The sequence below is a fragment of the Atractosteus spatula genome, chromosome 11 (assembly GCF_055471065.1).
Source record: "Atractosteus spatula isolate fAtrSpa1 chromosome 11, fAtrSpa1.hap1, whole genome shotgun sequence".
Taxonomy (NCBI): Eukaryota; Metazoa; Chordata; class Actinopteri; order Semionotiformes; family Lepisosteidae; genus Atractosteus; species Atractosteus spatula.
The window spans coordinates 13,635,704-13,659,778 of NC_142716.1; the positions used below are offsets into that span (position 1 = coordinate 13,635,704).

Below are 24,075 nucleotides of genomic sequence, written 5' to 3' on the forward strand. Positions count from 1 at the left end.
TGTCTGTTTATTTGGTAATTAAAATTTACATTGAATCCTAACTCTTTGATAACCACTGATACCAGAGTCTGAGATTATGATTTCAATTTGTTTTTTAACTAGTATACCACAGGAAATGTACTCATAAGATCAGTAAATCTTTATGAGATAAAGCAATCTGAATTTTGTCATCTGCAATGTAAAAACCACGTTCAAAGAGAAGAGATGTTTTAAGTAAATGAGTGGACAGCTGGAACAGCTACTATCACTGAAGTCCTAAACATCTATTAGAAGGATAAGCCTGAGAATTAAAAGTCTAAGCCTCCAAGGCAAAACAGACAAGCAGTGTCTGGCGTTTTCAAGTACACAGGATAGAGAACTAAGAAAAGGAATACAAAACCCTGTCCATGTAGCCAAAGCTATTTTGTTGATTTTTTACTGTTTCACAATTTCAGAAAAATAATCTTTGTGTTATAGGTCAGCTCAACAATAAAACTAGATCATAAATAATTCAGATTTGTACTGCATATGTTTCTCTCATGAACTGACCAATGAGTTCAAATGTCCGAATCAATTAACTAAATAAATGGTGCACGATTTGTGACCCAAGAATGTGTTGCTCAACATGTGTAAAACTCACCGTAAAAGAAAATACTCAGAAATACAGCTTGCATTTAACTGTCTCCCCACAATAATTTCATTGGTGGCCACTCTACAATGATTAGTTAAATCCATTGCTTAAATTGTGCAGTTTTTAATTTTTTGTGAGAATTAAAGTGGTGGCTGAAGTAGATTTTAGTTAAAAATGTGTTAATCCTATGGGAATCTTCATGTAAGGGCATATTGCACCAAAGTGTGGAATTTACACAGTTCTGCAGTTGAGTAGACAACCTAGTTTACATTACCACTGCCTGAGCCTGCTCCCGAACAAGGACCTGGTGAGGACACCACAGCTCTGTAGGTAGGAGGCGGAGGAGGAGGAGGTGTAGCTCGTGGGCCCTGTCCAAACTCTTTTGGGGATGCTGTTGACTCCATAGCATCCTCTTTTACTGAGGTCAGATCAGGAATCTTCTTGTCTTCCTCACTCAGATTCAGGGGCGGGGGGATGTTGCGTGTGGACTCCGCAGGAGGCGAGACAGTTGCGTTTGCAGCTGGCACGGGTGGGACAGGAAGGACAGGCAAAGCAGAGGAGGTGGACTCCGGCTTTTGTTTCAGAGGCACCACTGGAAGAGGAGGAGCAGGGGCCACAGGGGCATCTCTCCCGGGGGACTCATCGGAGAAGCTGACCCATTTGCTCTCTGAGGTCTCTGCTGCAGGTTTTGGAGCTTCGATGGGCCCAAAGATGTTGTCCAAGTCACTGATTGAGGGCAGTTTTCCACCTCTACCTTCTTTCCCCAATGTGTGGGCTGGTGCATCAAGGGAATTTGAAGATGGTTGCTTAGTTGCAAGGTCAGTGTCAGTTTTAGAAATTCCAGTATCTTTAATGGAAAACATAGGATCATTATAATAGGGGTGTAGATATTGAGGAATGGTATTTGAAAAAAAATCAATCATCACTACATACCAAAGATATTTAAAATAAGTGCAAATTACCTGCTGAATCTGATGAAGGGGAGCCACACAGGGGAGGTGTTGCTGGGACATTCTTAGGTGGAAGTGGAGGAGGAGCTAAAATTGAATCAATAGAATTGTTCATGATAAAGGCTGGAGAAAAAGATATTTGTCAGGTACCAGATCTGGAGAAATTTGGAATGTAGTTCATATATACTGCATTTGCACCCTGTAGAATATGGAGACATACGCTATTTCTCATTTCTGAGAAAGCAGATGTGATGCAAAGATGGGATTCAGGTGGCATAGGTCTTAAAACTCCAGCATTTTAGTAAATAGTAAATAGCCTTTAAATGATGCATTTGAAAGAAAAAAATATCAAAAGTGTTTTTAAGAATTTGCTATAAAGCAGCATGCAAAAAATATTTATTCTAATTAAAGCAGGAAGAGTACAATTAAGAGCACAACAAAGAGGTTTGTGCATAGATCGTTACTGTATAAAAACACGTTTTATCTTCAGTCCATAAAAAAATATATTTGTCTGATTCTCTTTATCCACATCCCGTTTGTGTCCAATTAAACTGCAGTCCATTCTGCTAAAGCAATCTGAGTGAAGTGCCCAGATCAAGGGTACGACAGTAGTGACCACCTGTCAACCCACAACCTTAAATGGCCAGGACCCAAGCACTACTCCACACTGCTGTGTATAAAACACCGCACTGCAGCTTGTGAGGTTACCCTAAATCTCTGAAGCACTATTATAATAAAGAGTATTCCTGGTCAGTTTCAGGAATAAAAAAATTCTTACAGCAAAAATATTTGAAAATTGTCAATGGTCATGCAAAGTGACTGAAATGGCATGTATTTGCGAGTACAGGTACAAGATTTCATTTTGGGAACATTTTGTCTGACTTTGGTAAGATTCAGCTCTTGTTTTCAAATGTTTGCTTCTTTCCCGACATTAGGCAAATGTTAATGGGTTGAAGCCTCATGCTGTGCTGTTTTTGAAGGTTTCTGATGTGATGAATCTTGCTGATTCCCATTTTTTGGGGGGTAAATTCCTTTTGAGTAAGACTTACTTCCAGTAGGAAATGGTCTTGGCAATGGGGAGTCTGGATTTGACTCAGTTTTAGGTACACCCCACACTTCAGGCTCATCTATTACCACTACATTGAAAAGGAGAATAATACATTGTAATATGAACAGGCCCCTCAGCAGAAGTAAGAGCGTACTGCATAAACTGCTTTAGCTGAAAGTAAAAAAAGAATCAAAATAATTTTGATACATTACTACAGGGTAATCACTCATGTTCATTAATGTGGTGAGCTTTTTTACATTGGCAACACTTTGACCAGCAGCAGACTGTATCTCGCTATGATTATACTAATCGTGGAGACTGTCTGCCCCGAAGACCAATAGAATTATCGTTGTGGGATTTTTTCCAGTTCTTAAAATGAGCTTTGGCAAGATCTAACCACCTTCTGCACGTTTTAGTTAAGGGTGGGTTAACTCTAGCACATGCCAAGCTAATTATGTTGTACAACACATTTCTAGGCTAGGCTTCAGTTAATCCCATCTTAAATGACCCCCCTTCCTCCCGGCACCCACCTCCATTCAACTTCAATCAGACAGTCAGACTAGTTGATTCGAGAGCAATACCTTCTGTCTTCTGTGCTTCAAAGGCTGTTTCCAGTGGGGGCCCAAACAAGACTGTCGGATCCTCTGGTACTGCCGTACTGGTAGAATAGTAAGAGTGAGGAGAGTAAGCCGGCTTGCCCATGCACAAGTACACAAGAACATAAGCATAAACAGTTTATTGTACAAATCAAGAACACTTGGCAGAAAACATGGACATTAAGACAGGGTCATTTACATTTTAAACTGAGTTATCATTGCTCTGGTCCGTATTTGTAGTCATTTTAGCATTTTCATACATACAGTATGACAGAATAGCCAGTCAGAAAAAGGACTGCATTCATTGAAATGGTTAACATTAATATAGTAATTGTGTATTTTTTACCATATATTATATACCATGTATATTTATTTTTTAACGTATGCAGGTACACCTGTAGACTAAAGTTTATTATTTATTATATGTTTCTTTAAAGAGGCCACCACTTAACAAATCTTTGCAATATTACAGTTTAATAAACTATAATACTTATAAGAAACAACATTAATAAAACACACTATTTACTATGGTAGCAGATATTAAATATTTTTGTGATACCCATCCAGTTTGGAATAGGCAGCTGCATGTTTCTCACATCTCTGCTTGCAGCTACTTTACGAACGCTGTGGTGACTGAACACAACACAGTGGAGAATTGTAGACAGATGGTGGAATTTGTCTTCCAACCTGTCCAACTTCATCTATTAACACATTGCTACCACTTCAACTGTAACTCTTCACCTTTTATATGCAATTACCACAGTAGTTCTACCAACTGTAAAACTTGCACAGTGTAATTTTTACACCAGTGCAATTGTATGCAATTTGAGACATAAATCACAGATCACAGCACACTGCCACTTCCTTACAAAAACAAATAATACTAACTTTGTAGGCTCTGGAACGGGAGTAGGAGTGGAACGCCGTGGCCTTGCTATTTCTTCACCTATTAGGGAGATATTAATATAATCTTAATATTCATATATTATTTAATGCCAGATGTAATATTTAATGCATATTACTTCATAATGTTAACATAATGTTGACATCTAAAAATATCAATTAAAATATTGGAATTTCAGCTTCATAAATAAATATAATACTAAATGTGTCTTAACTACAGTGATTCTATAAACTTAATTAAAATTAAATCTTGAATCCCCCCTCCTTGGAGGAATTCTCAAATTGTCACTTGTGTAACCTCCAAACATGTAGATCTTTTAAGTTTACCGAATGCAATACTTACTAGATAGGTTTCTTTTTATCAGACCCTGCAAATAAAAAACAAAAACAAAAACAAATGTAAGGGACAATGTAAGACAATGTAATAAAATCTATTAGACACACCAAGCCTGTTCAGGTACTGCACTTAACCTCTGGGCTAGTAAAGTCAAGAAAGAATTTTTACACAGAAATATCAAATGTCTCCATTTGCGTCACATAAAAGGAATCCACAGAACTTTAAAGGTCACATGTTGACGTCGCTAATATTCGACTATAAAGTTGTGATTAGCGTTTCCACCAGCGATGACTGATCTATGAACAAAACCAAGTTTTGTTCTATTAAAAAAAAAATCTGAAAAAATACTGATGCAAAATTTTCATGCGCTTAAGTGATATGAAACAAAATCATATGAAAACAAACCCCCAAAATAATTTATCAGAATTTGAGTGAGTGCTGTGTATAGTTTACAGCTATAATAATGTGCAGTACCAAATTGTAGAGTATTTCAGGTTGCGGAAGTTGTATAAATAATTGTATTAATTTCTAATACAACATTGTAATTGCTGGCATGCTATGCCTTTCAGGAAAATTATGTCCGTATAATTTGAACAAATTGAACAAATATATCCAATAAATATCCAAGTGGATTTAAAATCTAATCAGTTACTGCAGTCTGGGGTGACAAATCTGGCCAATGAAGCAAAAAAAAAGTTCTGACACACCAGTTCCATATTACACACCAGCCAGTACAATAAAAAGTGTTGTCAGGCTGAGGAGGGTACTGTCCTTGACGACAACAAGTAAGCCTGTCTAATTGAGGGACTGCAGATAAATGGTTTGTCAATGGGAACATGCAGTCTTGCGCAGCTAGCCTCTCTAATACTGACAACCATGGTGGGGTGATCCCTGATGTTGTTTGTCTTTTGGTAAAACTTATATAGTCCCACACAAACTGTATGATAGGATAGAACTGTGCATTCAGCATTACTGCAGTATGACTGTTCATCTGAATTTTGAACCACTAAATGGTTTGTTGTTAATTGACCTTTATACCCTGAAATATATGCAACAAATGTGCATATAATGATGCCCACATTTAAACAACAGAGCTTTGCACTGAAAATGAGACATACAGTATACGTGTGAGAACATTATACTTTCAATATAATGCAATATATATATTATTTTTTGTGTGTTTGAGTGATACATATTTCAAGCTACAAAGACTTCTCCATTAATGGGGTAAAATTATGTAAATAGCATGTACCGTATCTAACAGGGTGTAAGATTTTGATAAGTAACAAAACCATGCTATAGCTTCAGCATTCAGCTGTGTTGAGGGTGAAATGAAATGATCACACTCTGTAGCCTCACTATAAAATAACTGACAAGTTGAGAAACACCTTTAAAATGTTTTATTTACACATTTGATTATTGTTTGTTCCATTTAAGACTACTTACCGGACTACGTCTCTGTGACCAGCAAAAAGGAAGAGAGAAGAGACACCTGGTCAGAAAGTGACAAATCAGTAAACAGAAAATTCACCACTTCTACTGTATGTGTCACAGATTTTCCCTCCATAATACTACAAGAACAAAATATTTCTATGGACAAAAGCAATGATGATTATCTTACTAGATGAATGCCAGTCACATGAAAATTCCAGATCCTCATGAAAATGTGCCTTTAATTAAACAAATGTTGAACATTCCATTCCTCTTACTGTGCATGTATAACAAACATTACAAAACAGGTTTTATTTGATAAGGATACTATATATATATAAATCTTACAGATTAACTAAGAAGCCTCTATAGTTTTTTTTCTAGAAAATTAACACATTAGCAAAACTTGAAAATACATAATGATAAAAATACTATTTTTTTCTTGAATTTAGGCTTATCTCTTGTACAACCATGTAAGCTTCAGAAGATGATTGGATGAAATGTCAGTTAACATATAGAAATGTAAATAGTATGAAACTGTAATTTATTTTCCTCTGTTTCCCTAACTTCTAAGCTGTGGAAGAGATGTACAGTATATAGTAGAGTAGGACAACTATCTGAAGCCATGTTCTTCCTAATTCATATCAGTGAGCTAGATTCTGGTGAAGTTAGTAAACTTGGTCAATTTTGCAGACAGGAATAGCAGAAAAAGTAGAAGTTCAAAAATATTTAACAAAATTCAAGACGGAGCAAACACCTTACAGATGATATTAAATGTAGTATTTAACATTTAATATTAACACGTGCAAAATATTACCACTCAGGCAGCAAAAACATTAAGTATAGATACAAGTTGATAAAATGAATAGCTAGAATGTGAAATGTTTGAGGTGATATAGAAAAAGAACTTAGGTGCTTATGTTGACACATCATTTATATCTTCTAGACCAAGTAGGGAAGCAGTTCAATGCAAACAATGTTAGAATATATAGCAATAAGCCTAGAATTCAATCAAGGATGTTGTGTTAAAATTGTACAACTCAGTAGTAAGACTTTAATTTTGAATTTTATGTACAAGTTTGGTCACAAAACAAAATAGCTGCTTAAAATTAATTAGTTTCTCAATCAAAATTGCTGCTCTGGAACCAGTCTAGAGAAAAGCTTCCAGAAACAGCCCAGGGCTTCAGTGAATGTCCTACACATGCATTGGAGCTTTTGTAGTCTTGAACACAGAAGACTATATGGACCTGATAGATGAACCATAAAACAGAGTATCCTGTGGAAGAGCATTTAGAACTGAGATCAGGCGGCATTTCTACACAGAGGATTGTCAATGATGTTGAAGCAGATAACCTGGTGTTTTTCAAGAAACAGGTGCAGGCCATCTTTAAATCGATGAACTTATGACAACCAAATAGGCTAGATTGGCTGTTGTAAAACAGTTCTTATGCTTTGAAAAAGATTATGACAATGTAATGTAATAGGTTGACCTTATGTCTTATTTTTGCCAAGTCTTGTATTGTGGGTCTGTCCCAGGTGTCCTGACTTTTTAAAAGGGAGCTGTTTATCTTATTTCTTCTAAAGAGAAAATTTAGCATTTCAGGCCAGAAATCGAAAAGGTGTAATGAGAAGGCAAAACCTTCACTTGGTATGTAGTTCTTGTATTAACTAGAAGACAAGTGTTGACATACAGCTTTGCCATTTTAAAATGCTTTGTGTTTTTAGCCCCATTAAATGCAATAAAAAGAACCAGATGCTGTTATTTAACTAAATGGTTTTATTGTTTAAATAAAGCTTAAATCCAGTTATTTGGATTATTGGTCATTAAAAGCGTCATGCAATTGAAGCTAATTAGACATTATCAAAGTACTCTTTTCTTAATTTTGATTTTATACTTTGTAAATGGTAATGCAGTCTAGTAGATGTTCTAAGAAAAGTCTGTTCTGGTGTTTGTAAAGCAAGATAAGACTTGTCAGGGAATCAATAAGATACTACTTTAATTTAAAACTAGACAGATTAAAATTAGCAGGTCCAAAACATAAATGTAATTAAAACTGAGTCTGTTCAGCCCACATAGGAACAACAATCTGTCCAGTAAACATCAGTGTAAAGTCCAGAAATCTTAGTAAACGATCAAGCAAGACTATAGATTTCAAGAAGAACGTTTACATAGAGAAATTAAAGTCAAGATGTAAGAAAAGTAAATAATTAAAATATTTTTGTTTTATGACACTATAAACCAAGGGCATGCAATCATGGTTATGGAAAGCTGGAGTATGTGCAAGTACTCAGCTCTGGGCTCTTAACAGGCTCAATTGGCTAAATATGAGCTAAATTGCAGCAGTTAAACAGCTTCTACAAGATCTTCAGTTGCTGGTGCTATAAAGTGAGCTTTAATGTGAGCTAAAAAACCTTCTGACACACATGCTTTCCAGAACCAGGATTGGGGACCTCTGCTATAGACAGATTTACCATAAATAAGATTCAAGATCAATAGTTGCTTTGAGGATTTCATTAACAGTCTAATAGCAAGTGTCTACAGTAATTAAAGTACAAGTTGTAAGCAATGTTTTTGGATTCTGTTACACCACAAAAGATTTTCTCTGTAATTGTTATGTATCCATCACAACCACACAGCTTGCAGTTTTCATATCAATCCAGACACAGTTTTGTGGCAGTCATAGTTTTTTAATCCTTTGGATAAAAAAGTTTGTCCTTAGGCAAGTGTGAAAACTCATTTTATTTTTTTTAATTCTGTAAGTGACTGAAATCTACATATTTCTCTTATTTTTTTGCTACCTATTATTCTATTATTATTTTTTAAATTCTTAGGGCTTGAGCCCTAAGAATATCATCATAAATTGTTTTCAAAAACGTTTCAGAAAAAAGATATGGATTTCAGGGTTTTACAATGGTTAAACACAGATCATCAGGGGCCGACTAGGATGAGATGTAAAAAAAATACAGTGGTACTGTGGATTTTATTTTTCTGTAGGCACCAGTGGGAAGAGGTTACATGCACACATGCAGTCATCTTACATGCATGGAAACCGTTCAGATCATTTAATTTGAATAGTAGAAGATGAAATACAAGCTTACCGGACTTCTCCTCTATAGAAGCCAAAGTTGAGAGAGAGAGTAAATAGCAAATACTATGTTAGGTTAATTTACAAGACTACAATACTAACACTGTATGAAAAAATGGAAACCATGCTGGCATAGTTTTTTTAAAAGGCTCATGAGCTTTGCAGAGCACCTTAAGATATGTAATATGGGCCCTCAGTTCTGGAGCCTCAATTCTGTGTGTCTGCTTGATCTGATTAATTACAGGTCTTTCTTTTCTTAATTTAAAAATTAAATGTTTCCTGGATCTGAAGCACCTGAATATTTAAACCGGCCATTGAAGACCCCAAATGTGAAACAGAAATGTCTAAAAACAGAATTTAGATCAGAGATTAAAAATAATTTCAAAATGATCAGAATAGATGAAGAGTAAATGAGGCAAAGCATGATAATCAAGTATGGATGTACTGTACTGTAGATGAACAGTATACAGTATATTCGATAAGGCATAAACAATGAAGAAGAGGACATTTAAATTGATTTTTTTATTCCCATGTCTGCACATACCTACACATAACCTACATACGCATTTTTATTTTGAGTCAAAATACAAAAAAGATTCAACTTTTATTTACAGTACATTTCTCCATTACTGGAGACCAACACCACTTGTTATAAATCAATACTTTACAATGTATGGCAATTTCTTTAGAAACAGACACCAACACAGCTAAAATATTGAATGAATTTTTCTACATTTAGGTTTTGTATTTTCTGAAGTAATTTAACAAACTATTCAACTCCAAGTGAAGCAGAGATGGAGAGTGGGAAGCCCTATTGTTCTGTAGTTTAGAACCCTGTTAACCTTTGCTCCAGCTTCCATTCTTCCAAATACATTTCATGGTCAATCTGTAGCTATGGTTACCACTTGGCAAAGACATGTTGCTGTGGCAACATTTGCCATGGAGTAGAAAGAAATGCTACTAATGTATAATTCATACAGAAATGTCATAAGTTACAAATGACAGTTAGACATTTCTTTATTTAATGCAAACAACAATTGGAAAAAATCTCTGGACACTAATATTTGTTTTCATTGATGTTTTCTGGTGTTATTTATGTCAGCGCTTCAAAATCCTTTGTGTTTTGTTACTTTGTGTTTTCATTTCTTTGAACTAGCTCATAACACATTGTATTTATTTAATTTTAATTACCTGAACAGCAATGAAAGCACACACCCTTATTCTTCAACACCACGTATTTGCTTTCAACAACACTGAGGATTTGGGAAATTAATCAGTCCAGGGGGAAGGACACTATCTGAATCTAAATACATTTTAAAAGCTTCCTGTTTTAGATTACTTAAATCATTAATGCATCTTATTGCCTACTTACTAAGGTAACAGCTGGAAATTCATATGGAAACACTTTCTAAATCTGTCCATGCATTTCAGAGAAAACGTCTGAAAAGAAAATGGTTTCCTTGTTAGGCCACAAAATTACATTTTGAAACAGAGGTGCTCCGTTTCAATCTTCAACAGCTATATGGAGGACTCCTATAATGCGGACACATACATGAACCAGATGGTGGCTTAATTGCATGGGATTTCCTTTGTTAATAAATTAACCGTTAACGAGTGCCTGCTTAAACCAGTGCATTATAGAATTTGATGATTTCCTTACAACATGCCATTATTGCATTGTCATAAAACTGAAACAGAATTTTTATCTGCACCAATAGTAGGCTAATTTTACTACTATTACACCGAAAATGTTATACAAAATCCTGCCAAAAATCAAGGATTAATTCTAGCAGTGCTACTTCGGATTTGTCTATGCATTGAGCAGAAAGTACCTGCATTGTGATTCCAGCTGAAATGTCAACATCTTACATTTCAATCTGCATGACTGCTGTGTCATGTATTGACATTCACAACGACAGTGCATGTATGTGACAATGCGTATGCTGACGTGTGTTTTCTTGTAAGAATCTAGTGTGCCTCAGGCATGATGCTCTGTACAGTAAAGCTTTTCTTGATAAAAGGAAGTGACATATGGATGAGTTTTCATCAGTGCATGTGGGAGGAAGTCTAGATTTTTCTTAATTGATTTTAGAGTAACAGTGACCATGTCTACAAAAAGTGTGGCTTCTGCTGCATTTCATTTAATTTTTTTCCATTTGTGGATGATCTTATAAAATCAGCACACAAACAAAGCAACATGAATCACTCAGAACTACATGAACAGATGCATCAAGTCAATTATTATATATATTATAATATATATTATATATTATTATTATAATAAATATAATGGATGTTTCAGTTTTATTGTCAGTTTTGACTTTAAGTAATAAATCAAAGGCAATCAAAATAAAACTGAAAGCCTGTGTGTCACTTTAATGAAGGAGCATGATATGAGTCTGTCTCTGCTCATTTCAAAGTCTCAAAATGTGTTTGTCAAGAATGAAGTAAAAAACTTGTAGTAACAAGCAAAAAGAAAATATCTGTCAGATGGCATTACTGTATATAATACCATGAATTTACAATACATGAAGTGACAGTACCAACATTATTAAAACATCTCAAATTAACCTTGTCTGTGGCTTTCAATATCATGTGTGTTTATATATTTTGTTTTATATCACCTTTTCAATGTGTTAATTTAAGTCTGACCAGTTTGAGATGTCTGTGTTTTCTGTAACCAAAAGGCTGTAAAGCTGCAGCTGTAGTTCATAGAGCTTTACTGTGAATTGCTTAGTTTCCAGATTTCTCAAATTTCAGACCTCTTCAAATGAATAATATTTAATACTATCCTTCCATTCCTTTGTGCCTAATAGCAGATTCCAAAACTCTTGCTTCAATTGATTCTGTTAATAAAACCCATTAATTAAGAGAAGACCACAATGAATGACAAGAATTGAAACTCAGACTTAAAATTACCCGAATGTTGCCCATGGCTTTCAGGTAAATTGTGACAAAAGTTGAATTAAAAATATGAAATGATTGTATATTTATAGAAAATGAAGAAACTCACCACCGGAGAGGGAGACAGGGCTATGTTGCCTATGGATGCTTTTAGTTCATCTACTGAAGCTGCGGTATTGTTTAAGGTGTCTTTAGCTTGCAAAGGTTTGATCTTAATCTTAAACTTTTTCCTGTGATCTTCCTCCTCTTCTGACTCACTGGAGGAGAAGAAGTGTTTCCCTTTGGTGGTGGGTGAATCTTAGTTAAGGAAATAGCGAAAAAAAATCCAAAAATAAATATAGAGACTGGTCCTATAAAATATAGACTGAATTGGAAAGCTAGAGTTTCTGCAGCAGAGTTCTACTCTATATACTATATACTAAATCCACTACTTTATATTCCCTATAAAACGAACCTACTGTACATATAACCTTTTTACCATATTTATAGATAACTGTATGTAACTATGACATCTTCCATGACAAATTTGCAATCCATGACTTAAGCAATAACCTAGTATTGAATATTCAAGTAGGTGAAAACATTTGCACAGTTTGTATTCAGACTCAAGTATTTGTTTTTTTTTGAAGAATCAAGTCTGATCTTATCCAGATCTTACCCTCCTACTACAGCCCACACTACTCTTTGGGACACTGTAATAAACTGGCACCTTCAAATGTCATCAACCTGCCAACTGGCTTCACCCACAGAATTTGACCAGTAGTGCTTCTCTTCTGTATGTCCTCCATGGATAAGAGGCAGCAAGAAGCAAAACTTCTACCTCCAACCTACCTCCAACCTACCTCCCCCTAGTCCCCACATTTTAAGTTACTGCCTCTCAGAGTCCTTCACTGTCTCGTAAAAGATAAAATGATAAACTAAAAACAAAACACATCTTTTCCAGATAATGCACTCTAGTCATCTTTGAAGGCAGCAACATTAAGGATATTTCCTGCATCATCCTCTGGTCTAATACTGTATCCCTCATCATCAACTTCAGGGGAATTCTGAAATGAAATAACATTTAAGGAATGGAGAGAGTAAACCGCTACATCTTTTCAGAAAGAACAGGTTTGTATAGCCTGCAAAATATAACAACAACAAGGACAACAACAGTAATAATAATAATAATAATAATAATAATAATAATAATAAAAGGTGATGAGTACTTACATATCGCTCCCAGTCAATCTCTGCATAAAATCCATTGGGAGCTCCATTTGTCTTTTTCTGCATTTGACATGGAATGATTGGTTTAGAAACTTATCATACTAAGTGGTCCCTGATTGCATACGGAATGGTACCTGTTTATTGTTCATTTCAAAAAGTGCATGTAGAATATTTATTTTGCTAGCTCATTGAGATTCAGATCGTATTTATTCCCCAGGTCCCCCCCAGTCACATTGATTTACGCCAGAAATTATGCTAGTTTGTTAGTATAATTCATCACATTAATAAAGGATCTCAAAGCAATTTACATATATAGGGAGCCACTTCTTTCCGCTTAGGTGCAGCACCCACCTGGGAGACACGTGGCAGCCATTATGCACCAGCAAGCCCATGACACAAAAGCAGTGAACATGTGCAGAACTAAGAAATTACTCACCAATTGACTTACAGGTAGGTCAGAATGTGCAAGTCCAATGGGGAATTCAGCTAGGACATTGGGGTTAACTAACCTTGCTTGAACATACATTGCCGTGTGATCTTCCTGACCAAATAGTCAGGAACTTGAATGAACATCTCATCTGAAGTACCCCTACAGCATGCTTTCCTTATTCACAATGGAGAATTGTGTTTTGGGCTAAGTTCTGGTCCAGAGAAAAGTGCGTCACCTATTAGCGCACCAACAAACACTTACTACTGCATTCTGATTTTCCCTGGAGGTCTCCCAACTCAGTACTGAGACCGAGAGTACTGAATACTGACCAGGCCCAGTGTTGTTCAGTCTCTCTGATGAGATTAGGCTTGAAGGGGGTAATGCTACTCTCATGTTATCCTTGACAACTTTAAGTCCTTATTTTCTTCCTGAAAACTGTGCACATTATAATCAGCAATAAAACTCACAAAGAATGTTTAAATGCCTAATTAATATTAGAATATAATACTTACACTTCCATCTCTGTCTGGTGATCCTCTATAAAAGAAAAAAAACATTAATATTATGAAAAGATAGGATATGAGTTATGTGGGCTTTTAGTGGTCTGAATAGATTTAAACACAAATGTGCTGTTTTAACTGAGAAGTCTTAATACTACATATAGTGCATAATAGTGCATATGCAATGTAGAGGCATGATTAACCAAAATTCTAACTGAAATAACTTGCAAAGCTCAAACAAAACAAAAAAAAAAACAATAGAACAAGACTCAATACAAAGCCACAAACTAACCGGATTGATAACATACTGTAAACAATGTAGTTTTTCATTCATGTTTAAGTGAAAGTCTACTGTTGATGGTTGACTTCATAGTTTTCTGCTGTTGAGTTCCCATGCTATAGCTCTAGGGACAGGGTCTGATTCAGAAAACTGACTTACTGTATATTTTACTTAAAATGTAATATGTAAATATCAATATCCACAAATTCTGGTTGATTATCATTGTTGATAAGCATTCAGAAAAAGTTAAGAAATAATCTCCCTAGAATAGTTATAATTGCTTGAATTTGTATTAATCAGCACTGATAGTGAAGTAGTAGCACTGTTATTTGGGACAATGTCCTTTTTCCTTAGAATTCACTTAAAGTTTGTTCAGTACTTAATGTTAGCAGCCTGATAGAAAGGAATTCCATCACTATTCATTATTATACAGTATATGCTATATCATTTTTTCACTGACAATAAATAGCTTCTAAATAGCTTGATAAAGTTGAAGAAAAGGGAATAATAGCTCATCCCACAAAACTCTTTTCTTTTACTTGTTTTGATCCGAGCAACTTCAAAATGAAATGTCTAGTTCTGTGACAAAAAAAACCCCAAAACAGACAAATAACATACTGTACAGAACAAGTATAAAAAAATGTGGTGCATCAGCCATGCAAACTATGTCTTTCTTGTGCATACTGTATTCATGTTCTGTATACATACAGTGAGAGAATAGAATTAAAACAGATGTACAAAGTGTTACAAATAAAATGAGTCCACTTGGCAATAGTTAATAGCTAACTGATGTGAGGACCTCATCCAGCTGTTTCTTGAAAGAAGCAAGGGTATCGCCTTCAGCAACATGGCTGGGTAGCTTGTTCTACACTCCCACTACTTTGTAGGGGGAAAGAAGCGCTTCCTGTTCTTTTTTTAAATGAACTTCCATGGTATTTCCATGTGTTTGGATTTCACTGTTCCTCCAAATTCTGAAGAAGTCTGTCGGGTTAACTTTGTCAGTGCCCTTGAGGATTTTGAATACACACATTAAGTCCATTTGTAATCTTCTCTGTCCAAGACCGAAAATGTTCAATTTAATGTCTTTGTCACATGGCCACTATTTCCTTTCAGAAATCTATTTTAAATACTGTAGGTGCAGGCATGATTTTTCTATGTGACATTTCAAAAGGAGCCAAAGTGGGCAGATCCACCCAATTTACTTACGTAGAATCAGTGTCCTTTTCTTTCTTCCGTATGCCAAAGGCCTTTCTTGTACGCTTTTTCAATCCTGGGGAGCAAATAAAAAAATACCATTCAACTTCATAACTGAACACATCAAATAGCCAGACATCAAAGGGTTACTGTCTGTATACTGTATGTACTGCTACACCATTGTTTTCAGCTTTTCTGTAAGCACGCAAACCTGTGTCAGAAACCAAGATCTATTGGCATTGCATCAAAGGAAAATGTTTGATTTATTATTTACTGAAACGCGAGGCTATAAATAAAAACGTATTTTAGATTTCAAGCAATTGAAGCAATCAATCGAAAAGAATCCTACTGGTTAGACTGAAGCGCATCTGATTTATTTTTCTCTGTTCTAAAACCTCATTTTTACCCATATTAAAAACAAACTACAATCTATACATATGTATGCATGTTTACATAAATAATGTGCATTGAAGGAAAGATTTAGGAACTGTGTTTAAATTTACAAATTTATTATAGCTTCTTGTATAAAAAGCAATGACAATTTAGAACTTTGGCCACGTAGACATTATGAGTTTCCACTTGGATCTGTATTCTTAATACCTCATTATCTTCACCTAAACTACATTTAGTGCCAGACTGAAAATCCTAACCCTCATGACCTGACTTTCCTGAGTAATGAGTGCTGTGCAGGCCCTTGACACCTGACAGAACGCTTTATGGTACTATCTGCAAAGCATGGCACATCATATTACTCTCCCAGAAAGTGCAAAAAGGCCAATCTTTCCTTTCCTTTTTCCTTCGTAGTAGCTGGGTGGTATATGAATACAGTCAAAGAGGACTCAAACCCTACATTCCACAGTTACTCCATATGAAAGTAAACTATATACCCTTTTACATCTCTTGTCAGGATAAAATTGCTACGTACTGTATACACAGCCTATATATCAAAATTAATATTTAAGTTACCACCACCTCGTCATTGTATTTTGAATTGCTTTCTAATTCATTATGTTTCATTTACTTCTTCAATAAATATATACTGTACAATACATATTAGATTCCCAAACCTCCATATTCCTGGTTCATAGCCTACTGTTGGAGCACTAAAACATTAAGATACTATTTTCCACATAATGCTGGCACGTCTGTTTGAAATTGTGATCTGGGCAGGCGTAGCAAGTATTATTTTCTTTGCCCAGAGGGCTTTGGCTAGATGCAGTATAGGGGTCTGCTGCATATATAACTTATAAATAAAGCATAAACTGGAAACAGCCGAACCATATCTATAAAATTGTAATACACTGTCCCTGATATTTCTGAGCTACAGTCAATGCAATCAAACAGTAAATACTAAAACAGTGTTAAAAAACAGAACATAAGGCTATACTTGTACATGAGAGGAAGCCATTTGGACCCTTTATCCAATTTGATAGTTAATTGATCCAAGGATCTCATCCAGTCTTTTCTTGAAAGAAGCTAGGGTATTGGCTTCAATGCATGACTGGGGAGTTTTTTTTTCCCATACCCCCACAACCCACAAGTATTACATGTGTTTTTAGACAAGAGGAGGAATACAGACAAAGAAAAACAAGACATTGTACAAAAAGCTGATCCTCTGGATACGTTTTGTCTCCTAAACGCGTGACAAATTTACCCTCAATTTTTTTTGAGCATAACAGTCATTCAGTTCATTACTCTGTAACACTATTTCTTTTGTTTTAATCAGAAATCCTTGCTTTTTATCTTAGTCATATTGCCAAGCATCATCCCAACCCACACCCTGTAGGTCAAACATTCAAAGAACATTCCAAATTTACAAGACAAGGCAAATTTGTCTCTGCACATACAGTACAGTACATATTATTACTGAAAACACACAAAAAGGCTACATAGACATAGCTTATGTTTAAGGGAGCAAGGGTTATGCCACTAGTGTCAAAGAACATAAAAAGGGTGGAGGACAAATGCATGCACCAAGGTCTTCATAAGTCAAAATGTTATTAAGTTAATATCCAGTCTTTAATTTACTCTTGAAATGTCCTAGGCTTTCTGATATTTAAATAAAACAGATATGAATTATTATTTGATTGTATTGTGTGCATGTTTCCTTTCTATTGACATTGAACTAAACAAACCTATAAATAACACAATGATGGTACTACACAGTGTACAGTCATTCCTAATGCAATTTGCAAACAAATAAGTAGAAAATATTTTCCATCCTTTAATGCAGGATTAATTTGTGGAGATGAAAAATAACAAGCTACCAACATTGTCGGAGCAAACTGTTTCAAATTTGATTTGTTTTAGTACGACTGCGGAAATGGTTAACATAATCAGGAAGTAATCTTAAGGACAACATAATTCCATTAGTAACCAGCAACAGGACCTTCAGAAAACCAGTATTCACAACAATTATCATATACGAGCCATGTAGTAAACCAGAAAAACTGCAAAAAAATGGTCAGAAAAGAGAGCCCAGGAGGCTTAATTGCATACTATGATATTTTAAGTCAAGTAGTATGAACCTTTTTAATTACTAATTCTGTTTAATAACTGTCAATACAAAATGCTTATGTGAATAGAATTACCATAATACATTTTTGATTAGCACAATATATTAGATTACATTTTGTCCCATTGTTATATATATTCTGTACACTTTGCAGTGACTGAAGATATCGTGACAATTGTATTATTGATATTAAACACTATCCAAATAACATATACATTAAAATATGCCTATTTATTAGCTATCTTTCCACAGCTCAGCAAAATAAGGTATTATAGTGTCCTTAAAGAAAATTCCAAGGTGAAACTAAGAATAATAGTGCATAAACCCAAAGAAATAATATTAATAAATACCATGCAATACATCAAAAATGGAGTGTAATGAGTGTTACCCAGTGAGGTCTTAACATTTTCGCAGGCATAAAAATGAAATCTTAGGCCTGAGTATATGACATAATGAGAGCAGAAGGCTAACACTTTGCTACAAAGGAATTCAGCTCTACAGTGATTGACAGTCAAGATATTCAAAGACTCAGAGAAGCTTCACATGTGGTATGATTCATCCATATTCTGTTCTTCTGAGAAGGCTGAAGGAGCTCCTTTGAATCTCTGTCTCATATCTGGAATGAAGCAGAACCACGAAGGGAGTCCTGTGTCACACAGACAACTGTGTCACAGGAATGTGTGCAGTTTCTATGATGTTATACATCCAATAACCCTTTTTGTTAATTTGTGTAAGCTACACTTCATGACAAACCACATTAAAAACCATAGCAGTATTTTGGTGAGTTGTGCTTTTTTCCTGATAACAAGCAACAGCAGTTTAAGAGATCCAGAATTCGGCAGTCAGAATCCTGTCCATGTCTTGTGCAAGTGGTTACATCACTCCTATCCTGGAGTCCTTGCACTGGCTTTCTATTAGGCTTCATTAGGTTGTATTAGGCTTTATGGTGACTTCAAAATTCTCTTGCTCACTTATGAGGATCTACATGGCTTCATGGCTCTACATGGCACCCCAGTATCTGTCTAACTTACTATTATCCTACTCCCCACCTCGTAACCATTGTTCATCTAATTCTTGTCTCCTGTCCATCCCAAGACTGTCTACATTCTCTGGATGACAGGGCCATCTCTTGCTATGCCTCAAAGCTCTGGAATTCTATCCAGCTGTAGAATTCTATCCTTAAGGATACTGAAAAGTCAATTTTCCTGAGCACTTTCGAATCAAGATTCAAAACCTTCTTCTTTTGGGCTTTTATTTAATTACTTTTGAATCTGCACTTTGCTTTCCTACTGTATTCCAAACCCTTTTTAAATCTTGCGTAATTCTGATGTCTCCTCTCATTGTGTGATTTTTTTCTTATTGTAAAGCACTTTGAGAAGCCACTTTTAAAGGTGTTATAAAAATAAAGTAAAGTATTATATTACTATTATTAAGAGTAGCAATATTTAGTAATGGTAATAAACTAGTGATTAACTCTATTCAGAGTTCTTAACTAAAATGGGTAAAAACAACTCTGCCTTTCTTAAAACTTATGTTCGATCAAGTTTATAACTAATGTTTTAGGTTATACATGTATGCTTTTGTTGTAGGCTTATATTTGTTATGTGTAATGTTTGATTAATAAATGAACGCCTATACTGAGATACAAAAATTCCATTCAGCTATTAACTAAAAAATTAAAAGTGGATCAATGAAAAAGATGTGCTTTTTCTATTGAAAATAACAGCAAGCATGCAACAACAATCATGTTGTTAAAGCCAGAAAACAGACTTCAGACATGGAGAATGTTGATCTCATCTTCAAATGAGCATGGAGTGAATAGTAAGATTTAACAGGGATTAAATATGTATAATTAAAACTGCAAACGTCTCTTTGAGGATGAAACCAGCATCAAACAAGTGTCATTGGTGTACTGCTCTTTATTTAATGTGGTATTTTATTATATATTTTATATATAATATAATATTATATAGATATAGTTCATCCTAGAACTATTAAAGCTGCATTACAGATAAATTACAAAACAATACACGGAAACACTGAGCAGGGGAAAGAGAAAGGGGTATGGATTTTACATAAAGGAACCCCTTAATTAAAAGCAGAACTGCAATGAAGTATGATAATCAGTTTCTGAAAACAGCAACTGCAGCATTGGATTTTTTCAGTTGAACACTTAACTGACTGTCCCCAGTAGTTTAAATTTGTTAATTAACTATACCTGCTTAACTACCACTTGCAAGCATTAATAAATTCTCAATATACTGAGAAATGAAGATTTATAAATAGTTTAAGAAGGATTTAATTGCCAATTAATAATAAACTAGTAAATAATCTAGTTTCAGGTGCAGTGCCTCTAACTGAATATTCAAGTGTACTGTAATGCATTATTTTTATAGTACGATTAGAGGTATGGCAGCATTTCAAATGAAACTATTAGCCTGAGCCAATGATCTGACTGTTTAATTATGACATTTATCACAGTAATTAATATTTTCATTACAGCTGTGGATTTACTGAGAAAAACACAATGCTCTGATCTGATCTGATTGTCTCAAAGCAATCCAAAAAAATATAATTTTCTTGTAAGGGGAATGCTTATCATGGGTAATATTACACTCATTGGCATAATTTTCTAAAGATTATGTTCACTGTGTTGTATTCAGTCAATGCATTTCCTCAAGCTATGCTGTAATCACTACAGTCATTTCTATCTTTAAACACTTAAAAAGAATACCAGCAGATCATCCTTTTAAGAAAAGACACAATTTAGCTTTTAAAAAAACAGCATCATGCAAGTTTTATTTCAATTTGTATGAACATTTAATTATGCATCGCTGAAATATTTTATCAGCATCTAATATACACATAAAATGGTGTGGAAAAGTTTGCAAGACTTGCTTTCCTTCTTATTAATATTAATTTTTTTAGCTTGAACTCAGCCATTTTAGTAATGGAGTAAGATTTCAGCCATTTGAGCTTTTTTTTCAGATTAATTTCATTTATCCCTGTAGTGCTCACGTCAGGCAGGCTCACAGAGTCACTCCTAGTAAGGAGCCCAATATCATGTGACACAAAGAGATCTTCCTATTGGACACAGTTCATTTCTAAAGGGATTTGTGTTATAGTCAGAGTGGAATGCAAACTCATTCTGCAGTAGAGAACCAATTTATAAAAGACCATAAAAGCAGGCAATGTATACTCATACACTTAGTTACTGTATGTCATACAACATTTATCATAGTTCACGTGATATGCTTTATTACAGATAAGACTGAATATACCATTTGTCATGCAAGAAACCAAAACATTTCATATCAATACATTATTACAGATAAAAACATTAGAAGACTAACAATATTGTACAACAATCTTAATGGCCTATCGTTAGGTAAACATTTGAACATTTGAATGTATAGACGTCTTAAAACCAACTTACTAGAATAATACAGTAGCTCTGGACCACTGTGTTTGATTGACTGTTGTGAAATAAATAAAACCACTGCAATAACCTGTAGAAAAAGCTGTATTATAAGAGGATTTGTAAGGTACAAATTCTACTTGCTGTAGTTGGAATCAAGTCCAATCCTGTGAAACAGGGGCTTGGGAAAGGGTGAATATGGGGTTGCAGTAAATTGATCAAGACAAAAAGATGAGGAAGTTTCATGCAGAATATAGTTTTTATAATAATAATAATAACAATAATAATAATAAACTTTATTTTATATAGCGCCTTTAAAGGTGGCTTCTCAAAGTGCTTTACAGGATGACAACAACAACAAATAAGAAGAATACACAAGATAAAACACAATTACAATATAAAGAGGAGACCGTGGATGGTGGTACTAAGAAAAGCAGACAGGTGAAGAATGAAACCAGTTAAGTGAAGGCTTTTCTGAAGAAGAGGGTTCTGAGTCTGGATTTGAAGGAGTTTAGAGAAGGTGACTCTCTGATATCCTTGGGGAGAGAGTTCCAGAGCTTGGGGGCATAACAGGAGAAGGCCCTGTCACCCATACAATGTAGACGGGCTTGGGGGACAGTAAGGAGAGCAGAATTAGAAGAGCGAAGGTTGCGAGGTGGGGAGTTGGGCAATAATAGTTCAGACAGGTACTGAGATGCCAAGCCATGCAGAGCCTTAGAGGTGAGCATGAGGATTTTGAAGTCTACACGGAATTTGACCGGAAGCCAGTGCAAGGACTCCAGGATAGGAGTAATGTGAACACTTGCACTAGACCTGGTCAGGATTCAGGCTGCTGAATTTTGGACAAACTTCAGTTTGTTCAGAGTAGATTTAGATACCCCAGCGAGTAGAGGATTACAGTAGTAAATTCGAGAGAATACAAATGTGTTGATCAGCTTTGCAGCCACAGTTAGTGATAGCATAGGGTGTAGTCTAGCGATATTTCTGAGGTGAAAAAAAGATGTTTTGACAGTATGCTGCACACGTGGGTCGAAAGTTAAGCCATTTTTGCTACATTCAATTCAGCTTAACTATTCTCAATGAACAAAATGATTTTCAAACATTTTCAAATGTATGATTACCAGCAGGCATGAGAAAATAAATTCTTTAACTATTTAATTGAACTCTTCAGATGCTGGTTTAACATAAAAACCTTCCAGATACATCAAACCTCCAGTTCCAGGACTGGACATCCTTGCTGAATCTTTTAAAAATCTTTGCACCCTATGTTAAGATTCCATCAGCACTAGCTCAACATTAAATAACATAGTTAACAGCTAGAATTGAAATGCAGGGTAATTTGCAGGAGGGGAAAGGCAGATACCAAACGTCATCCTCAAAACTGTATTTGTGTTCATGTCACAGGAAGTTGCATTTAATGAAAAACAAATTCACTTCCCCTATATAGAAGCCAATAGATTTGTATTGTCAACTAATAAAAGTGAGTTTTCACATTTATGCAGTGCTTTCTAATCCAAATGATTAAAATATCTTTACATATAAAAAGAAACACACTTCATTCTCCACTGAAGCGCAATATCCACCTCAAAGGTACAACAGACCTAATATGCCAGAAGCCTAACTACACCACAAGTCAAATAGAGAAATAACAAATTACTTCACCAATTGAATTAGGGGCCAATGTTTGGAAGACCAGACTGAGTAGGATTTAGCCAGGACACCAGGCTTGACGCACTTACTTGAACATACGGGATCTTTAATGACACAGATTTCAGAACTTTGTTTTAATTTCTCATCTGAAGAATGGTCCCTTCTACACAGTCTGCTCAGTTACCATGATGGAATTATTATCCAGAGGAGAGAGTGTCACCTACTGGTCCACCAACATGATTTACAACAGCAACTTTTAACTTATAATTTATAGGAACCCGATCTTAATCCCGACCTCAACCAGTTCTACTTAACTTCTAAAATCCTTTGAGAGCAAGCTATAAGATTGTGTGTTGTTTTCAGAATCAGAATGTACTCTATTGTCCACATACAGTGGAACATTTCCTTTGTCCTCACTTAGACACCAAAAAAAGAGGACATAGAACATTCAGTGGATTTTAAAGATGTAAAATATTGACATAGTGTCAGCTGCGTGCATAAATATTTCATCAATGCAATGCTGGGCAGGAGTTTAAAAGAGTAATGGTACTTGGAATGAATGACTTCTTAAAAATGTTTTCTGTGACCTTTGGTACTCTGTGAAACATTGTCCAGTTGTTATTTTCTCAAAGTGGGATTGTAGTGGATGTGAAGCATCATTTACTATTAACAGCTTTCCTGTATAGACTCCTAGCATAGATTTGGTTAATCTGATTCCGTTTCTGACCAATAACTTTTCTGCCTATGTTTATAATCCTATTTCTCACTTTTCTGTTTAATTGCCCAGGCTGTTTAGAATATTGATAATGTACAGTAAACTCTGCTTTAGCAATGTGTTTATCTGGAGACAATCTAAAACTGTTTTTATACTTCCTGATGCTTCTTGGCATGTGGCAGGTAAAGTCTGAGATATAATTCTCATAAGCTGAATAGAGCAGAGAATGTCTGATCAACTCTTTAGTTTCAAAGAGGCACTTAAAAGAAAACGTACTGTATGTTGGATAATTAATATTT

At 35.1% G+C, this 24,075-nt stretch overlaps 1 protein-coding gene across 1 annotated transcript in view; it reads right to left on the reverse strand.

Moving 5' to 3' along the window:
* Positions 1-24,075, reverse strand: part of sgip1a (SH3GL interacting endocytic adaptor 1a) — a 64,132-nt gene that overhangs the window by 16,980 nt on the left and 23,077 nt on the right. The window contains exons 3-14 of the mRNA XM_088928259.1: positions 15,491-15,554; positions 14,017-14,041; positions 13,078-13,134; positions 12,854-12,911; positions 11,975-12,156; positions 8,975-8,986; positions 4,451-4,475; positions 4,093-4,150; positions 3,190-3,266; positions 2,610-2,696; positions 1,573-1,647; positions 885-1,457 (exon numbers count right to left, since the gene is read on the reverse strand). Of these exons, the coding sequence (XP_088784385.1) occupies positions 885-1,457; positions 1,573-1,647; positions 2,610-2,696; positions 3,190-3,266; positions 4,093-4,150; positions 4,451-4,475; positions 8,975-8,986; positions 11,975-12,156; positions 12,854-12,911; positions 13,078-13,134; positions 14,017-14,041; positions 15,491-15,554 (1,293 nt within the window). The remainder of the gene's footprint in view (positions 1-884; positions 1,458-1,572; positions 1,648-2,609; positions 2,697-3,189; positions 3,267-4,092; positions 4,151-4,450; positions 4,476-8,974; positions 8,987-11,974; positions 12,157-12,853; positions 12,912-13,077; positions 13,135-14,016; positions 14,042-15,490; positions 15,555-24,075) is intronic.